General features: G+C 49.1%; 1 protein-coding gene across 1 annotated transcript in view; it reads right to left on the reverse strand.

Annotated features, from left to right (window-relative positions):
- Positions 1-11,837, reverse strand: part of LOC105520394 (splicing factor U2AF 35 kDa subunit) — a 27,162-nt gene extending 15,325 nt beyond the window's left edge. The window contains exons 1-2 of the mRNA XM_011954113.1: positions 11,810-11,837; positions 2,873-2,880 (exon numbers count right to left, since the gene is read on the reverse strand). Of these exons, the coding sequence (XP_011809503.1) occupies positions 2,873-2,880; positions 11,810-11,815 (14 nt within the window). The 5' untranslated portion in view covers positions 11,816-11,837. The remainder of the gene's footprint in view (positions 1-2,872; positions 2,881-11,809) is intronic.
- Between the last annotated feature and the right edge of the window lie 6,779 nt (positions 11,838-18,616).

Below are 18,616 nucleotides of genomic sequence, written 5' to 3' on the forward strand. Positions count from 1 at the left end.
ACCTAAAAGAAAAAAAAAGCTGAGGCAAACGATATAAAGTAGAGAGGTTATTTGGACCGAGTTTGAAGATTGCAGCCTAGGAGCATAGCTTTGAGTTGCCCTGAACATAGGATTCGCAACAGTGACAAGTGGATTTATAAAGCTTAAGAGGGGGGCAGTTCTTAAATTGCTCCCCAAGAATTTACGAAGCTATTGATTGGCTGCACGTTGTTGTTTGCATAATGATTCCAGGAAAGGAAGTTCATGGGTGAGGGCAGCGGGTCAGGAGCAATAGTGCCTTTAAACAATTGCCAGGCACGTGTGGGGACCACTGAAGCCCCGTAGACCTCTCAGAGCCAGTTTAACCTCGCACACCTCACACAGCTCGGACCTCTGTTGCTTTTCTTTTCTCATACCCCGCTCCGCTTCACCCTCCCTGAGCGCCTGCCAGGTGCGACCCCCCCGCCCCGGGGCCCTGCGCTCTTGCAGTTGCCTGGCCAAGGCCACCCACAGGTGGAGCTGGAAGGCTAGTGACCTGCCTCTGGGATACCCTTTCAGTCCCCTCAGGTCACAAGGCTGGAACCTTTCCGTTGGAAGGGTTCTATTCCTCTCTCCTGCGTTATAACCCCGTCAAGCAGCCATTTTCATCTGGTTTCCCACATTCATCAACTCACCTTCGATTTACCCAATTTCCAACGCAACTAGCAACTCTGGTTAGGAAGAAGTCAGAGGCAGGGCCTACTTCACTTACCTCCTCCACAAGATGAGCCCCAGGCTGTGGGGCAGGATCATGGGGTCCTCTTAGCTCGGCTAGAGCTGAATGCTGAGTCCATGTGTTTTGGCGGATTTGCGTGTTAGAATTACATTTCTCTTGTCAACAGAGCATCTTCCTACCTGGGAAAGATGAGCAAACTGGAAACCTGTATTAGAAACAGTAGGGCCTCGGAGATGTAAACCAAAAAGTATCTGAGACAGGGCTCCATCAATTTAGAAGTTTATTTTGCCAAGGTTAAGGACAATGCCTAGGAGGAAAAAAAAACACGGTATCACAGAAACAGTCTGTGGTCTGTGCCTTTCTCCAAAGATGACTTTGAGGGCTTCAGTATTTAAAGGGGAAAAGTGGGCTGGAGGGGAAAGCAGAACAGTGTGGTAATCCACACGTTGCAAGAGAAAAGAAGCAGGTCGAGAACAGTCGACTGTACAGCTCACACTCAGCAAATCAGCACTTTACATAAGAGAAGCGGCTGTTGAACCTTTTATCTGTAGCCATCTGCTTAGGAACGAAAGGAAAGGCAGCTGCTTACATCACTCAGCTTTCAGCTCTTTCTTTTCCTTTTGGCAGAGTGAATTGGGATCCTGAGTTTTATGTTCCTTTTGCAGAGGTGAGGCCAGATAAGTGACAAGACAGATGCCAGTCCAGCAGGTGGTCATGTCCAGAGCGTGCAGCCTTGGGACACGGTCTGGGAACAAAGACTGCTGCAGAGTTGGAAGCTGGCAAGAGGGTCTCAGCTGTGAAGTCCCTGGGGTGGGGGAGAAGTGGTCAGAGAAATCAGAGGTAAGGTCTGTGTGTGGGAACTGAACTGAAATCCACAGCTCTGTAACAAGGTATTAATCTGGTTCCTAGAACCAGGGTAGATGATCAGACCAGGGCCACCAGTACCATCCACCCATTTTTCCTGAGAAAAGAAAAATAGGGCAGTCTGAGCTCTGAGGTGTGCAGAATGATCAGGCCCAGAGAGGCAGGAGCGTGGGACTTTATTCAGTGCCCCTTCCACCATAGAAGCAACTGTCCAGGGCAATTGTTTGATGGAATTTTTGCTCCTGACAGGCTGCCTCACCCATCATCTTTATGTTCACGTGGAATTAGTGATACTAAGAACAATGCATAGCCAATCAGCACCTTCTGTATTTTAATGCAAATTCTTGCTGACAACGTAGGGACTGCCTCTTTCTTTTCCTTAAAAACCCACTGTAACTGCTGCTAATAGGAACATATGTTCAGGGCAACCTAGGGGTATGTGCCCAGGTAGCCATCCTCAAGCTCTGGGCTCAAATAAACTCTATACTTAATCATATTTTCTGAATTTCATTATTTGAGGTTGACATTTTGGCGACCCAGATAGGACCTGAAGCAGGCCTTCAGGGATTGCCACTACTTCATCAATAGTTGGAGCCTTGGTACCAGCACAAACGACTTGTTTACTCGACCTCACTGGGGCTGGCGGGGTCTCTGGTAAGGCCTGTCTTGGGATCTGAATCCTTCCAGCTTAGTTGAAGATTGAGACACAGTAATAATTTGATAGGGTTGGAACTGAAGCTCTACTGGAAGTAGGAGTTTCCATTTTTATTCTCTAGAGATTCTGTTGACAGCAGATTTGTGATTTTCACTTCTCTCTGAGGTTTTACTTATCTCTTTAGAGTTTGCAGCCTTTTCTCTCATTCGAAATGTGGTCAAGGAGAAAGTGTCATCTTTAAAACTGGCCACATTCTGAAACTTGGTTCAACTGACAAATTTAAACATTCTTCTTCTTTTTTTTTTTTTTTTTTTGAGACTGAGTCTCACTCTGTCACCCAGGCTGGAGTGCAGTGGCATGATGACCTCTGCCTCCCGAGTTCAGGCAGTTCTCTGCCTCAGCCTCCCAGGTAGCTGGGATTAGAGGCACCTGCCACCACGCCCTACTAATTTTTTGTATTTTTAGTAGAGATGGGGTTTCACCATCTTGGCCAAGCTGGTCTTGAACTCCAGACCTTGTGATCCAGCCACCTCGGCCTCCCAAAGTGCTGGGATCACAGGCGTGAGCCACCGCGCCTGGCCACTTTCTTCTTTAGTGACCAGAATTCCTCCCCTTAGGCATTTTTGGTCATTCAGAAGGAAAATCTAAATTATGGGCACTTGTACTTCTAAAGGAGACCTCCATCTGCAGAAACGGCAGCTGGATTCATGTACAATACTTATGGTGCCACCTTCTGTCAGTATCTAGAAACATGGTCTCACTTAACCCATGAAGACCCCAGACTACGATAGCTAAAATGGGGTGCCTTTAAAATACCTGAATTAGTTTGTGCACTCAATAGGAAAAAGCTGCATCTGAAATTTAAAAACTGAAAGAGCTACTTTTCTTTTTCTTTTTTTTTTTTTTTTTTTTTGAGGCGGAGTTTCACTCTTGTTGCCCAGGCTGGAGTGCAATGGCACGATCTCGGCTCACCGCAACCTCCGCCTCCCAGGTTCAAGCAATTCTCCTGCCTCAGCCTCCCTAGTAGCTGGGATTACAGGCATGTACCACCAGGCCCAGCTAATTTTGTATTTTTAGTAGACACGGGGTTTCTCCATGTTGGTCAGGCTGGTCTCGAACTCCCGACCTCAGGTGATCCACCCGCCTCGACCTCCCAAAGTGCTGGGATTACAGGCGTGAGCCACTGCGCCCGGCCTGAAAGAGCTGCTTTTCAACGATACTTAGAAGCTCCTAAAAGCAGTTCTGATGGTCATTTCTTCACAAGAAGAAAACAAAAGATTATCTGACACTATTTCGTTTGTATTTTTAGTAGACACGGGGTTTCTCCATGTTGGTCAGGCTGGTCTCGAACTCCCGACCTCAGGTGATCCACCCGCCTCGACCTCCCAAAGTGCTGGGATTACAGGCGTGAGCCACTGCGCCCGGCCTGAAAGAGCTGCTTTTCAACGATACTTAGAAGCTCCTAAAAGCAGTTCTGATGGTCATTTCTTCACAAGAAGAAAACAAAAGATTATCTGACACTATTTCATTTTTTGTTTGTTTTAAGACAGAGTCTCACTCTGTTACCCAGGCTGGAGTGCATTGGTGCCATCTTGGCTCACTGCAACCTCCGCCTCCTGGGTTCAAATGATTCTTCTGAGCTGGGATTACAGGCGCCCCCCACCTTGCCCGGCTAGTTGTTTTTTTTTTTCGAGACAGAGTTTCGTTCTTATTGCCAAGGCTAGAGTGCAATGGTGCAATCTCAGCTCCTTGCAACCTCTGCCTCCCGGGTTCAAGCGACTTTCCTGCCTCAGCCTCCCAGTAGCTGGGATTACAGACACCTGCCACCATGCCTGGCTAATTTTTTGTGTTTTTGATAGAGACTGGGTTTCACCATGTTGGCCAGGCTGATCTCGAACTCCTGACCTCAAGTGATCCACCTGCTTCAGCCTCCCAAACTGCTGGGATTGCAGGCGTGAGCCACACGCCTGGCTGTATCTCTCATTGTTTTACTTCTCCTAAGAAAACCAAATTCATGGTATTCTGAAGACCAGAGATGATTCAGCAGGCAACAGCAGTTATATAAATTGGTGACTTGACTGAGGTCTTATTTTTGCCACCCTGCAATGCCATCCCAATTTGGCTTTTGGCTTTCTTCACTGAAGGAATTCACAGAAATTCCTCACTGAGAGGTATCCTTCCCTGATATAATTTGGATATTTGTCCTCACCCAAATCTAACATTGAAATATAATCCCCGACATTGGAGGTGGGGCCTGGTGGGAGGTGGTTGGCTCACAGTGGTGGATTTCTCGTGAATGGCTTAACACCCTCCCTTTGGTGCTGTCCTCATGATAGTAAGTGAGTTCTCATGAGATCTGGTTGTTTAAAAGTGTGTGGCACCTCACCTGCCACTCTCTCCCTCTCTCTCTCTTGCTCCTGCTTTCCCTTTGTGACATACCCTCTCCTCCTTTACCTTTTGCCCTGATTGTCAGCTTCCTAAGGCCTCCCTAGAAGCTAAGCAGATGCCAGGACCGTGCTTCCTGTAAAGCCTGCAGAACCATGTGCCAATTAAGCTTCTTTTCTTATACATTACCCAATCTCAGGAATTTCTTATTTTTATTTATTTATTTATTTATTTTCATGCAAGATAGGTTCTTACTCTGTCACCCAGGCTAGAGTGCAGTGGCACGATCATGGCTCACTGCAGCCTTCTCCTCCCAAGGCTCAGGTGATTCTCCCACCTCAGCCTCCTGAGTGGCTGAGACTACAGGCATGTACCACCACACCTGGCTAATTTTTTTGAATTTTTAGTAAAAATGAGGTTTTGCCATGTTGCCCAGGCTGGTTTTGAACTCCTGGGCTCAAGCCATCTGCCCACCTCGGCCTCCCAAAGTGTTGGGATTACAGGCGCGAGCCAGTGCAGCCAGCTGGTTATTTCTTTATAGCAATGCAAGCATGGCTTAATACATCTCCCTTCCTCCATGTGGGACAAGGCCATCTGATAATTAACCTTCCTAGCAACTCAGGACTAAGCTCCTGAACATAAAGGGAGCCAACATAATTTGCATTTTTCTATGAGGCTTTCTTTGAAAGGTCTTGATGAAAAGGGGAGAAATGGGGAAAAAAATAGCACAGAGCCGTCTGTGTGAGGTGTGCCAAAGTTATCGGGCCCAGAGAGACAGGAATGCGGGACTTTTTGTTTTGTTTTTGTTTGAGACAACATAGTGAGACCCTGTCTTTATAAAAAATTTAAAAAAATTATCCAGGCATAGTGGCATGTGCCTGTGGTACCCAGCTACTGAGGAGAGAGGATTGCTTGAATCTGGGAGGTTGAGGCTGCAGTAAGCTGTGATCACACCACTGCACTCCCGACTGGGTGACAGAGTGAGACCCTGTCTCAAAAAAAAAAAAAAAAAGAAGAAGAAGAACCCACTGCTGCTAATTGGAGCATCTGTCTTTTCAGGGGAACTTGAATCTAGGCTCCCAGGTGGCCATCCTTAAGCTTTGGGCTTGAATAAACTTTGTACTTAATCATATTTTCTCAATCTCATTATTTAAAGTTGAGAATTCATTCTTCCCTTCATCTGTTCATCCATATGTCTGCCCTTTCACCCACCTATCTGCCCATATATCCATCCACCCATTTGTCTGTTCATCCATCCATCCATCCATCCATTCATCCACTCACCCAGTCATCCATCCATCCATCCATCTGTCCTTTCACCCATCCATTTATTTGTCCATCCATCCATCCGTCCGTCCATCCATCCACCTATCCATCCCACTGAGTCATCCATCCATCCATCCATCCATCCATCCATCCATCCATCCATCCATCCATCCATCCATTTGTCTGTCCGTCCATCTTATATTTTGGGGGGCATGTCTGATGTGTCATACTGTGGCAGGTGTACAGACACAAATTCGGAAGGCAGATCTCCACTTAGAATTCTGCCAGGCGCCTCAGCTCAACATATCTCCAGCTGACTTCATTTTATCCTCCTCCTCCCATCTCTTGACCTTCTGTTCAAGCATTTAGTAAATACCAGTCATCCACAGCCTGAGCCCACCTGGGTTGCCCTTAGTTGTCTGACTCATATCCATTCTTGGCTTCTCTCAACCATCTCTGCTCCTGTTCCTCCTCTCGGCCATTCCTGAGTGTACCTCAATCACTACAGCAGTATCTATGCTGTTTCCTCCTTTTCTAGGTGACCATTTATCCTTCTGCCAGAGGGCTCTGTGGGAAATACAGATTTGATCATGCTGTTTCTTGCTAGGAGCCCTCCATGGCTCCCAGTCCCCGGAATGCAGCGGGCAACTTTCAACTCCTGGTCCTGGGAGCCTCCTACCTGTGCACAGTGTGTGCTTCCAGGGCCCATGCCCACTCCCACCTTCCCAGCATTCCAGTTTGGCCCTTGAGGCCTCCTCGGAGTCATCTCCCTCCCAGATGTGCAATGCATTTTGGGTTCTCACAGCTTCCCCTCCTTACCTGCAAAGGTTGAACAGACCTGGATCTGATATCCTGCTTTGCCACTTCCTGCTGCGTGACCTTTGTTATGAAGTTCTCCAGACTTAGGGTTTCCATTGGCTAATAGGATCAGCCAATCTGCCTTCGAGGAGTGGACGAAGCTTGGCACTTAGTAAGTGCCCATGAGGCATCAGAAACTGCCCTTGTTGAATGATGCTCTAATGCAGTGTTGACATCTCTGTCCTACTAGACTGTAGTTGCTTTGAGGACTCCACTTCTGTCTTTTCATCCTGATTCCATGGTGGGACAGACCCGCAGGCCCTTATCAGCAATTCCAAAAAGCAAAAAGCTGGGAAAATGAAAAGGCTTTTTTTTTTCCTGTAAACTTGGTGCCAAAATTTGCAAAATCTGACCTGACCCGAGGTGTTGGCAGCATCCCAACACTCCCTCTGTTATAGGCACCTCTGCTGGTTGCTGACATTGTGTATGTTTTAATTTTTACAATGCATTTGTCTTTTTGTGACCTTGGGTTTAATTACACTGTGAATTCATACAAAAAGGGTTACATGTATCCAGTGATCGCTGTGGGAAGGACACATGGAAACACCCTCTTTGTCCATAGTGCAGAAACCATCAGTAATGTTGGGAAGCCATCAAAAGACAAGCAGCTGGTTAGTGCGTGGTGGCTCATGCTTATAATCCTATCACTTGGGGAGGCTGAGGTGGGAGGATTGCTGAGGTCAAGAGTTCAAGACCAACCTGGCCAACATAGCAAGACCCCCTCTCTATTAAAAAAAGACAAACAGTTAAAAATTTACAATAATTGTGATTACCAAGAGCCATTGAAATATGGAAAATATGGGGCCAGTGGTGTGTGGTGTAGGGAGGGAGATCTTGACCAGGAGTAGATGGAATGGAGTTGGCAATGAAGAAGTCACCATATGCCACGGAGTGGTTTGTTGGTTATGAAAGAGGTTGGAATACAGCAGGAAGAACTGAACTTTAAAGGTGAGCATGAATATTCAAGAACTGTCATGGTGTAAAACAATCTGCATAGCTGTGGTGGAAAGGCTTCCTTTCTGCTCAGGAAACAGCTGAAAATTACATTGATGGGTTTGTTTCCTATGAAAACCTTAGTCTCAGCCAGGCATGATGGCTCACGTCTGCAATCCTAGCACTTTGGGAGGCCAAGGCAGGTGGATGGCTTCAGCCTAGGAGTTCAAGACCAGTCTGGCCAACATGGCAAACCCAATCTCTGCAAAAAATACAGAAATTAGCCAGGCATGGTGCATGCCTGTAGTCCCAGCTACTCTGGAGGCTGAGGTAGGAGGATCACTGAGCCCAGGGAAGTTGAGGCTGCACTGAGCCAAGATGGTGCCACTGCACTCCAGCCTGGGTGACAGAGAGAGACCCTGTCTGAAAACCAAAAAACAACAAAACCTTAGTCAGAACAAGTCTGTGGAGCTGATGAGTCAGGCAGCTCCACCTGTGCTCTTTCCTAGACAGACAGGATGGTTGAGGATGGTCACAACAGGCGTCCAGGAGGAAATGCACGGGATGATGCTGGCCAAAGCTGGTTGTGGTTGGAAAAAGTCACTGGTGTGAATGATGTATGCCAGCTAGTATGCAAGGGAACATATACTGGGAACCCGAACCATGTTTTCTGCGTGGTTTAATAATCCTTTGCATTAGTGCCAGGAATTCACTGCAGATAAGCTGGTCTGGAAGAAAAACGAACATTTTGTTATTTCTGCACAGCTGCTCCACACATTCCCTTCCTGAATGTCTTTTGAAAAGCAATATTTCTGACATTGACTTTTCACCAATTTGTGAAGGGAGTTTTACACTCCAGTAAGAGTGAATAGAAATGCTTTTTTTCGGGGGAGGGGGAATCCTGCCATTAACTGAGTGAACTCAGGACTTCCTAAGTTCACTCACAAGGCTGCCGTTCACACCGTCACAGATGCTCGGACAGAATGGACAGCTCCACGAACGTGCACTCGGTTGACTGCGTGAACCAAAAACATTTGAGACAGGCCTCAGTTGCTTTAGAGAGTTTATTTTGCCCAGGTTGAGGACATGGTCTCAGGAGGTCCTGACGACATTTGTCCAAGGTGGTCAGACCACAGCTTGGTTTTAGACACTTTGGGGAGACCTGAGACATCAGTTAACACATCAGTTAACACATGTAAGATGAACATTGGTTCAGTCCAGAAAGGTGGGACAACTGGAAGCAAAAGTGGGACTCAAAGTGGGGAGGGGGTTTCCAGGTCATGGGTAGATAAGAGACAAGTGGTCGCATTGAGTTTCTGATGAGCCCCTCCAAAGGAGGCAGCCAGATACTCATTTATCTCAGTGAGCAGAGGGGGGACTTGGAGCAGAAAGGGAGGCAGGTTTGCCATAAGCAGCTCCAGTTTGACTTTTCCCTTTAGCTTCCTGATTTCAGGGGCCCAAGAGATTTTCCTTTTGCAGCTGCAGGAGCACTTTGACCTAAAACAATTCTTGAAACCGAACCTGGAGATAAAGCCCTCTATGGCAGAAGAAGGTGATGGCAAACCGCATTACTGACCCTCGAAGTTTACCAACCAAATGGGGAAGCGGGGAGAACGTCACAGAGAAGAGATGCCGACCCTTGAAATGGGGCACCTCTGTGCCTGCCTTGCATGATGGAGAAATTGCTGGAATAGGCTGAATACCAGTGAGAATGGGAGGGGAAAGGTGAGGGAGATGTGGACCCTGGGGAGCCCCCATAGACTATCTGGCAATTATCTGTGGCCTGCTAATTGCTGGCTTCAAGGACATTTATCAGTGAGCAGGGGGACCCCTGAGTTAGAGAGATGTTTAGGTGTGGCAGTGCCGATGTGGGAGGAAGTGCTGAGAAGCCCATTGACATGGTGCTGCCCCGGGACTTCAGAGACTCCTCTTCAACCCATCCTCCATGCTGCCTGCAGCCCTGTGATCTCAGCAACGCATCACTGCTGTGCCCCTTTCCCAAGACCCTCAAGCAGCCAGACATAGCCTGACTTGTTGCATGTATGCATACAGGTGTCAACCTAAAATAATCAAAAGGGCCAGAATCTTGTTTAAGGAGAGTTTATTCAAGTGCAAAGTTTAAGTCCCGCCACCCAGGAAGCACAGATTCCAAAGAATGGAAGTCAGTGTTCTGAAGTGTAGAAGTTTGGAACCACATATATAGATAAAGTTTACGGAAGTTTACCAGAATTTTAACATCTTTAGACTTTAATGTATAGTTTCAATGGTCTGATTAGTCGAGGTGGTCTTTTTCTTTCACAAAAGGTGTATTTGGCCGGGCACAGTGACTCATGCCTGTAATCCTAGCACTTTGGGAGGCCAAGGTGGGTGGATCACCTGAGGTCAGGAGTTCAAGACCATCCTGGCCAACATGGTGAAACCCAGTTTCTACTAAAAATGCAAAAATTAGCCGGGTGTGGTGGCGAGCACCTATAATCCCAGCTACTCGGGAGGCTGAGGCAGGAGAATTGCTTGAACCTGGGAGGCGGAGGTTGCAGTGAGCCCAAATTGCGCCACTGCACTCCAGCCTGGGCAACAGAGCCAGACTCTGTCTCAAAAAAAAAAAAAAGAAGAAGAACGGTGTATTTAATCTTCCACACTGAAAATGCAACAGTCATGAGGTCTTTGCGCCATCTGGTCTGAGCTGGGTACAGGACAATAAAGGAGGCAGGTAATCTGTAACAGAGATCGATCAGTGATGGGAAGGAGGAGATCTGTTCTCTGGGAGACTGAGGCGGGAGGATTACTTGAGCTCAAGAGTTCTTTTTTTTGAGATGAGTCTCGTTCTGTCACCCTGGGTGGAGTGCAGTGGTGCAATCTTGGCTCAATGCAACCTCCACTTCCCAGGTTCAAGCGATTCTCTTGCCTCAGCCTCCCTAGTAGTTGGGATTACAGGTGCGTGCCACCACGCCTAGCTAATTTTTGTATTTTTAGTAGAGACGGGGTTTCACCACATTGGTCAGGCTGGTCTCAAACTCTTGACCGCAATTGATCCACCCGCCTTGGTCTCCCAAAGTGCTGGGATTACAGGTGTGAGCCACTATGCCCGGTCGAGCTCAGGATTTCCAATCCAGCCTGGACAACACAGCAAGATCCTATCTCAAAAAGAAAGAAATATGACAATACGACTTTGCAGCTTTTCAGAACATCATTAACTTTGCAGCTCTTCGTGTTTCTCCTAGTCATGTCCAGAGCAAGGATCCTGGGGAATAGAGTTAAGCTGTAATCTAAGAAGCAGAATTTGCAAATATGCTACTGACTCGGTCTCCAGGGCTTAATGTCCCCTTTGGCATAATAAATTTAGAGGGTCCTGAAATTTTATTTGCTTTTAAACTACCTTTATTTTTTTATTTTTTTTATTTTTTATTTTTTTTAACAGACATTTAGCTTCACTTGAACCTGTGTTTGAAGCTTTAGTGAACATTGTCCTTGGGAGTAAGAAGTGCTAGAAAATGTATGGTATGTGGTTACTTGCTATTTCATGAACTACCGTATTACCATATAAATCAGCTGGAAGCAAGCTATCATCCTGTTTATGGGATATTTGTTCCACTTAGCATGATGAATTTGGCTGCAGGAATATCAGTATATTTGCCTTTGGAGTCCTGCCTCAGACCCCTGATGGGGGCTATGCAATCTATAGTACTTGCTTTTATTTGTTTATTCTGCTGTAAATGGTTTGTTTGAATGTTTTGTTTGCAAAAATAGCCTTAATTTTCCCTTCACTGTTTCCATGCACCTTAGAAATAGGACTTTGCAGCTGGTTGTGGTCATACACACCTATAGTCCCAGCTACTTGCAAGGCTGAGGCGGGGGTGTGGCAGACCAGGTCTCACTGACGCAGGCCTCCAAAACAACTGTTTCAGTACTGACCAAGTGGTGAAGTTAAATACTAAAAGCTGAAAGAGACAGCGCCCTTATACAAAGGCTGGAATGTAACAAAAGCCCACCAAGAGGTTTGCGCAGGCCTTTCCTGGGCTTTAAAGCATGACAAGATAACAAAGGAATTCTCAACAGGACCCATTTAGGATTAAACAAGTTTTACTGGGGGTCTGAAGAAGCTCCCCAGGCCTCCACAAACAAGCTTTATTGGAGACTAAAGGAACTCCCTAAACCTCCATGACTTAGCGGGAGGCCAGATCCGGGTGATCACCCCAGCACCTGGACCCAGCTAGATTAATTAAATTCACTGAGGCTCCAGAGGAAGGTCTTCAGGACTCAGACCTTAGTTACAGATTAGAAGTTAATCACTTACGTCTTTAGATGAATGCACACTTACGCGTAGGCATAGAGCTTAGAAGGTATACAAGTTCTGGAAAACGCTGTAATTTTGAGTTGTTCTGGTGATAATTTCCAGGCCTTCTCTCTGTAACTGGTTACAGAAATAAAAACTCCATTCTCTCCCAGTTCATCTGCGTCTTGTTACTGGCACATGAGCATAGGTGGTCTACCCTCAGTTTTGGTCTGTTAACAGGAGGATTACTTGAGCTCAGGAGTTCTAGTCCAGTCTGGGCAACAGAGCAAGACCCTGTCTCAAAAAGAAAGAAAGAAATGATGCCATGAGTTTGCTGCTCTTTAAATCGATGACTTTGCAGCTCTTCACCTGAAGAGGTGGCATCTGTTTCCCCTGTTTGAGTGCGGTACATCTAGGAGAATGGCTTTGAGCAGTGGTGTGGCAGACGTGACTGTAGGCCAGCCCTGAGCTGAAGCTGCCCGGGACTGCACACTTCCTCTCTCAGCTCTGCCAACTGCTGCAACACGCCTGGGCCAGCCCGCTGGAGCACAGAGCCCAGTGCATCGGGACAGCCCACATCAACAAGGCCCACCTGTCTCCACTGCAGATGCGTGAGGGTGCCCGACTGAGAGTAGACAAACTGCCCAGCAGGTGGCTTTTCAAGCGGAATCACAGACTAGCTCCATCGCTGTGGTGAAAGTTCTCCCCAGTGCCAGGATTCTACTTGGCCCCTGACTGCTTGAGCAGCCCATGTGACAGCCATCTCTCTGCAGCCATGCGTGTCGGCTGGGCTGGAGCCAATGCATCAGGAAGTAGACACAGAAGTGGATCAGGAGCAGAACATTCCTGAGAGCTGGCAGAAGCTGGTGTCTGGAGCTGCTGGGATGTGGGTATGGGCTCTCTCAGTGGCGGAGACACAGATCCTGGCAGAACCAACGGCTGCCTTGTGCCTTCGGTGCTGCGACTGGCCAGAGTGGTTTTCCGTCTCAAACCCCATACTCTGTGTCTGTTCTTTCTCGTTTTTTACTTAAAGGAGAAGAAAAAGGTGACTATGTGTACATGTTGGTGGCACACATAACCTAGTATTAAGTATTACAAAGTCTTACAGGCAGGGCACAATGGCTTACACCTATAATCCCGGTATTTTGGGAGGCTGAGATGGGCAGATCACTTGAGGTCAGCAGTTTGAGACCAGTCTGGCCAACATGGTGAAACCCCATCTCTGCTAAAAATACAAAAATTAGCTGGGCATGGCGGCGCATGCCTGTAATTCCAGCTACTCGGGAGACGGAGGCAGGAGAATCGCTTGAACCCGGGAGGCTGAGGTTGCAGTGAGCTGAGATCATACCGCTGCACTCCAGCCTGAGTGATAGAGTGAGACTCTGTTTCAAAAAAAGAAAAAAAGTCTTAAAAGTCTTACAGACCTAAGGAAGAATTTGTCTTCCTCTGTGACAGCGGAGATGTGCTCTGATGATATAGGAGAAAACCCCAAAATCAGTATCAGCCCACCAACCAGGCCAGTGAAGCCCCACCCGGACGCACCAGGCGTGGTAGTCCATGAACAGCCAGGCTTTTGTAAAGCCCGGTGCTTTATGGAAAGATGCTCTGGTGAGCCCGGGTTCTGGGGCTTCCAGTCTCTCAGTCTTTTGTTTACTCATCCATTGCATATTTCTCGAGCACCTCCCATAAACCAGATGCCGCCTGAGGAACTGGGGTTACCAGGGCAAATGAGACCAGGCCTCTGACCTCAAGGGCCCCAGGTTCAGGAGAAGAGAGAAGACAAAAAATAGGAAAAGAAGTGAACTAATTTCAGAAGGTGCTTAGAGCTGTGGAGAGAATGCATGGCACTCGGAGGCCCTGAGCAGCCCAGATGGTGCAGCAGCTGTGGTTGTGGTGTTGAGGGTGTGGCCCTGAAAAGGTGTAGAGTTGAGAGTGAGTGAAGGCCCGGGGTCAGCAGGGGCAGGATGGGAGGTGCAGAATGAGCTGTATGTGGAGGAGCAGCGAGCAGACCACTGTGCCCGGAGCCTGGTGGGGGCCTGGGGCTAGGTGAGGCTGGCAGAGTTTGGGGAAGGCTCCTGGCCCAGATCAGGTAGGCTGTGGCATGGAGCATGATGTCATCCTGAAACCATTCTAAGGACACTACCAGGCATTTGAACAAGGGGAGAATTGAGATCAGTTCATGTTTCTGAAAGTCTCGGAAGTAGGGTATGACACATGTCCCTACAAACTTGTACAAGAATGTTCGTAGCAGCACTAGTCACAACAGCCAAAAGGGGGAATCAGTCCGAAATCCCTCGCCTGACAAGTGGATCCACAAGGTGTGGTCGGTCCACACGACGAATAATCTCCAGCCCTAAGAAGTAATGCTGTGCCAACACTTGCGGCAATGTGATGAACCTTGAGCACGTCAACACGAAGAAAGGCACGAGAGAAAATTACCTCTATACACATTGGGTTTGCTCAGGAGGAGAAATAAGGATTATAATCTAGAATGCATGGAATGGCAAGCCCCCAGGGCGTTTGGTGAGGGAAGGGTGAGGAGAGCTTTTATTGGCAGAAAGAGATTTACATAAGCTGCCTAGAAACAGAGTCCATGGGTCCCAGAGGTCTAAAGCCAGAGTTGCTGTCAGTTCATTGGTGGAGATGCCGTTCCTGGGCAGGTGTTCTTTCAGGAGCATCTTACCTGAGTCACTGCCATCTAAACGATGTCTGGTGATGATCTTATCAAAGCAGGAGATGTGCGAAGAACACGAAAGGGTGTTAGGAAAGTCCTTGAAACAGTCATCTCAGACACCTAAGTGTGAGCCCCCACTGCTTTCGGCTTTCCCACACCTATTTTGTCTGGGTCTGACAAAAGTGAGTTCAGGCCAGGCGCAGTGGCTCACGCCTGTCATCCCAGCACTTTGGGAGGCCAAGGCAGGAGGATCACTTGAGGTCGGGAGTTTGAGACCAGCCTGGCCAACATGGTGAAACACCATCTCTACTAAAATACAAAAATTAGTCGGGCGTGGTGGTGGATGCTTGTAATCCCAGCTACTTGGGAGGCTGAGGCAGGAGAATTGCTTGAACCTGGGAGGCGGAGGTTGCAGTGAGCTGAGACTGCATCTTTGCACTCCAGCCTGGGCAACAAGAACAAAACTCCGTGTCAGGAAAAAAAAAAATTCATTTTGGTACCTGCAGTGTACCAAAATGGGAGTGTCAGCTTTTCACTAACACCAACAGCTGCAACAGTAGTCTTGTGCACAGGTGACTGCACATGTGCACCTCTGTATTTGTAGGGAACAGTTCTAGAGGTGGAATGGCTGCATCAAATGGAGCGTGCGTTTGTAACTTGGCTACCCCATGTCTCTAAGACATTTTAGTTTGGCAGCTGTTAGAAGCTGGTTTTGGATCAAATCTTGCAAATGGCGAGAGGGTTGTGGGCGTCTTTATCAGGCTGGAGTCGTGGAAAGAATTTGCCCCTTTCAGACCTTGACCTCCGTTGGGGTTACATCTTTAAAGGCACCGTCTTTCCACTTTGGAAATGGAACGTAGTGCCCCACTTGCTGTGGCGACGGACACTAGAGGGCGGAGTTCTCCAGCTTTTAGGCAATGTGACAGCTCAGTCCAATTCTCTGCTTCTGCAACTACAGAGATGATTATTTGGGACCACTGGATGGGGAGAAGAAAGTCAGTGCTTCCCAAGGGGTGCTGCACAGGACAGAGAACCAGTATTGGAGATCAGACAGGCTCGGGGGACTGGGAGACGGAAGCCATCGCCTTTACCTTGGGCATTTCGTCTTAGGCCCCATGGAAACAGGGGCCATGGGCTGGTACTTACCATTTCTTTCAAACAGATAACGGTATACAGTAAGTCCTCAATTTCATCACAGGTTCCTGCAAACTGACTTTAAGCAAGACAACATATAATGAAACCAGTTTTACCGCAGGCTAGTTGATACAAACAAGAGTTAAATTCCTACGGCATAGGCCAGGTGCGGTGGCTCACACCAGTAATCCCAGCACTTTGGGAAGCCAAAGTGGGCAGATTACCTGAGGCTGGAAAAGTTCAAGACCAGCCTGACCAACATGGAGAAACACCGTCTCTACTAAAAATACAAAATTAGCCGGGCGTGATGGCGCATGCCTGTAATCCCAGCTACTCAGGAGGCTGAGGCAGAAGAATCATATGAACCCGGGAGGCAGAGGTTGTGGTGAGCCGAGATCGCACCGTTGCACTCCAGCCTGGGCAATAAGAGTGAAACTCTGAAAAAAAAAATTCCTAAGGCATATTTCTGTTATCAAAACATCACCAGATCAGGCATGGTGGCTCAAACCTATAATCCCAGCACTTTGGGAGGCTGAGGTGGGCAGATCTCTTGAGGCCAGGAGTTCAAAACCAGGCTGAGCAACATGATGAAACACCATCTCTACAAAAAATACCCCCCAAATTAGCCTGCTGTGTGCCTATGGTCCCAGCTACTTAGGAGGCTGAGGTGGGAGGATCACTTGAGCCTCAGAGGCCAAGTTTGTGGTGAGCTGTGATCACACCACCACACTCCAGCCTGGGCGACAGAGTGAAACCCTATTTCCAAAAACACCCCACAAAAAACAAAAAACACCACCCGATTTCTAAAGACGCAAACACTTCTAATATTAAACATTGAAATACATGTAAACTATCCCTACATGTAGAGGTAGCTATACCTACATAGGAAGGATTCATACAAACAAGTGAGACAATTATCTACCCAATGTTTGGGAAGCCCGCGAGTGACAGCGGTGGTAGTGGCGGTGGTGAAATCAAGGAATCAATTTCTGCAAAGCACAAGCTGTTGGGAGCACCTCCTCCCACCGCACAGCTAAAAGACAAGCGACCGTGAGTATGGAGGCTCCCCGGTGACCCTCATACGCGGCGTTTGTTGTCCTGCGTTTGTGTGATTACCGTAGGCTTTATAATTTGTATTTGATAATAGTTTGTATTCATTTATTCACTCATTTTCCAACTTGCTTTCTCCAGTTCAGGGTGGCAGGTGGCCAGGGCCCATCCTGGCAGCTCAGGGCCAAGGCGGGCACCCGCCCTGGACAGGACGGGCCTCAGTGGGACACCCACACTCACTCAGATTGCGCCCATGCAGACACGCTGTGAGCCTGAAGTGTGCACTTGGGATGTGGGAGGAAACTGGAGCACCTGGAGAATACCCACGTGGATGTGGGGAGACCTCCTCAATGCTCCCTACAATGAAACGATGGGATTTGAGGACCTGCTGTATTTATTTGTCCCAACCCAGTGGCCCTGGCCTTTAGTGCACGGCAGTCCCTGCTGCTGGGCGCACATCACCTCATGCTTAGTCCATTGACCAGGACTGGCCACATGGCCTCACCTGGCTGTGGGCGGTGGCTTCTGTCCTGGGGCAGGCAGCTGCTCAGGTCTGGAGATGAGCCCCACTTCCAGGTGCAGCTGCTCCAGGTGTGGAAACCGGGCTCTACCTCGTGGGGAGCGTCTGCTGTGGGCTACAACCTTGTTGGGAGGCTGCGGGGGATGGGGGATGGGGGGATAAGAGGGGTGGTGTTGAGGCTTTCCCTCCCTGGCAGTGACCGGCGCAGTCCTCCCCAGTGCCGCTCCCTGCTCCCCACCTCTCCCTCCATCTGGAACACAGCATGGGGGCTGCCCTCCAGCCCTCGGTGTGCAGGGCTTGCACACCTTGGCTTGCAGGGCATTTGGGGGATCCCAGTGGGGCAGCTGCCAGCTAGAGAGATGCTGGTGCCAAGCCGTGCTGCTCCTGGGGGCAGGCTGGGTAGGGGCTGAGGGGCCGCAGTGAGGGGTCCACAGTCATCCAGGAACCACACGGCTCTCACCTGGCAGGGCTCATACGCATGTTGATGGAGGGAAGGTTTCCTCAGTCCTCTCCCCCAGCCCTTACCAGGCAGTACCCCCACCTGCCATACTGTCTCTTGCCTGGGTCTCAGGTGGTCGGCGCTGTGTCTGGCCCCTGCCTCTCCCTCTGTCCCTTCAGCTGAAGCGGGCTCCACTCCTTCCCAGGACTTCCCGTGCAGTCTGAAGCATGATCACATCCGGTCTGACCCCCCCCTCGCCACCCCAGGAGGAAGTAGAGGCTGAGTGTCCATGCCCCGCAGCTGAGCAGCCACCCTTTCCTTTGGCCCCGCCTTGGCCTCCCTGGCGGCGGTCCTGTCACCTGTCAGCCCTTGCTGTCTGCTGGACACCTGCCCTGCAGGTGGGGTGCACAGCAGACCCATGAGTGCCCACCACGCCTCGCCACACAGGAAGCCACCCAGGTGCTCCGGGCAGTGTTGGGGCAGGGTGTGTCTGTGCGGTGTTCACATGTGTCCGCTGTCCTGACCGGGGCAGGGCCACGTCCCACACATCTTTCTGCCTAACTTATGATGTAGCAAAGACACGTCCCGGTACCTCTCCAGGGTGGGCTTGTCTGTGATGCTGGGCTCTGCGACACCAAGGCCCAGGACCTGCTCAGCCCCGGGAACATGGAACTGGAGGGGACCTTGAGGTGGCTGGACCAGCCCTTTGTCTTATAGACAGGGAGACAGCAGAAAGGGAGATGGAGTCACTGGCCAGGACCCCAGCTGTGAGTGGGAGGCGGACCAGGGCTTGAGTGTCCCGACCCACCTCCTCCTTGGGCTGGGCCCACTCTCAGAAACACTCCAGGTCTTGGAGCAGGGCAGGGAGGGC

Source organism: Colobus angolensis, unplaced genomic scaffold (genome assembly GCF_000951035.1).
Source record: "Colobus angolensis palliatus isolate OR3802 unplaced genomic scaffold, Cang.pa_1.0 Scaffold38, whole genome shotgun sequence".
NCBI classification, from domain to species: domain Eukaryota; kingdom Metazoa; phylum Chordata; class Mammalia; order Primates; family Cercopithecidae; genus Colobus; species Colobus angolensis.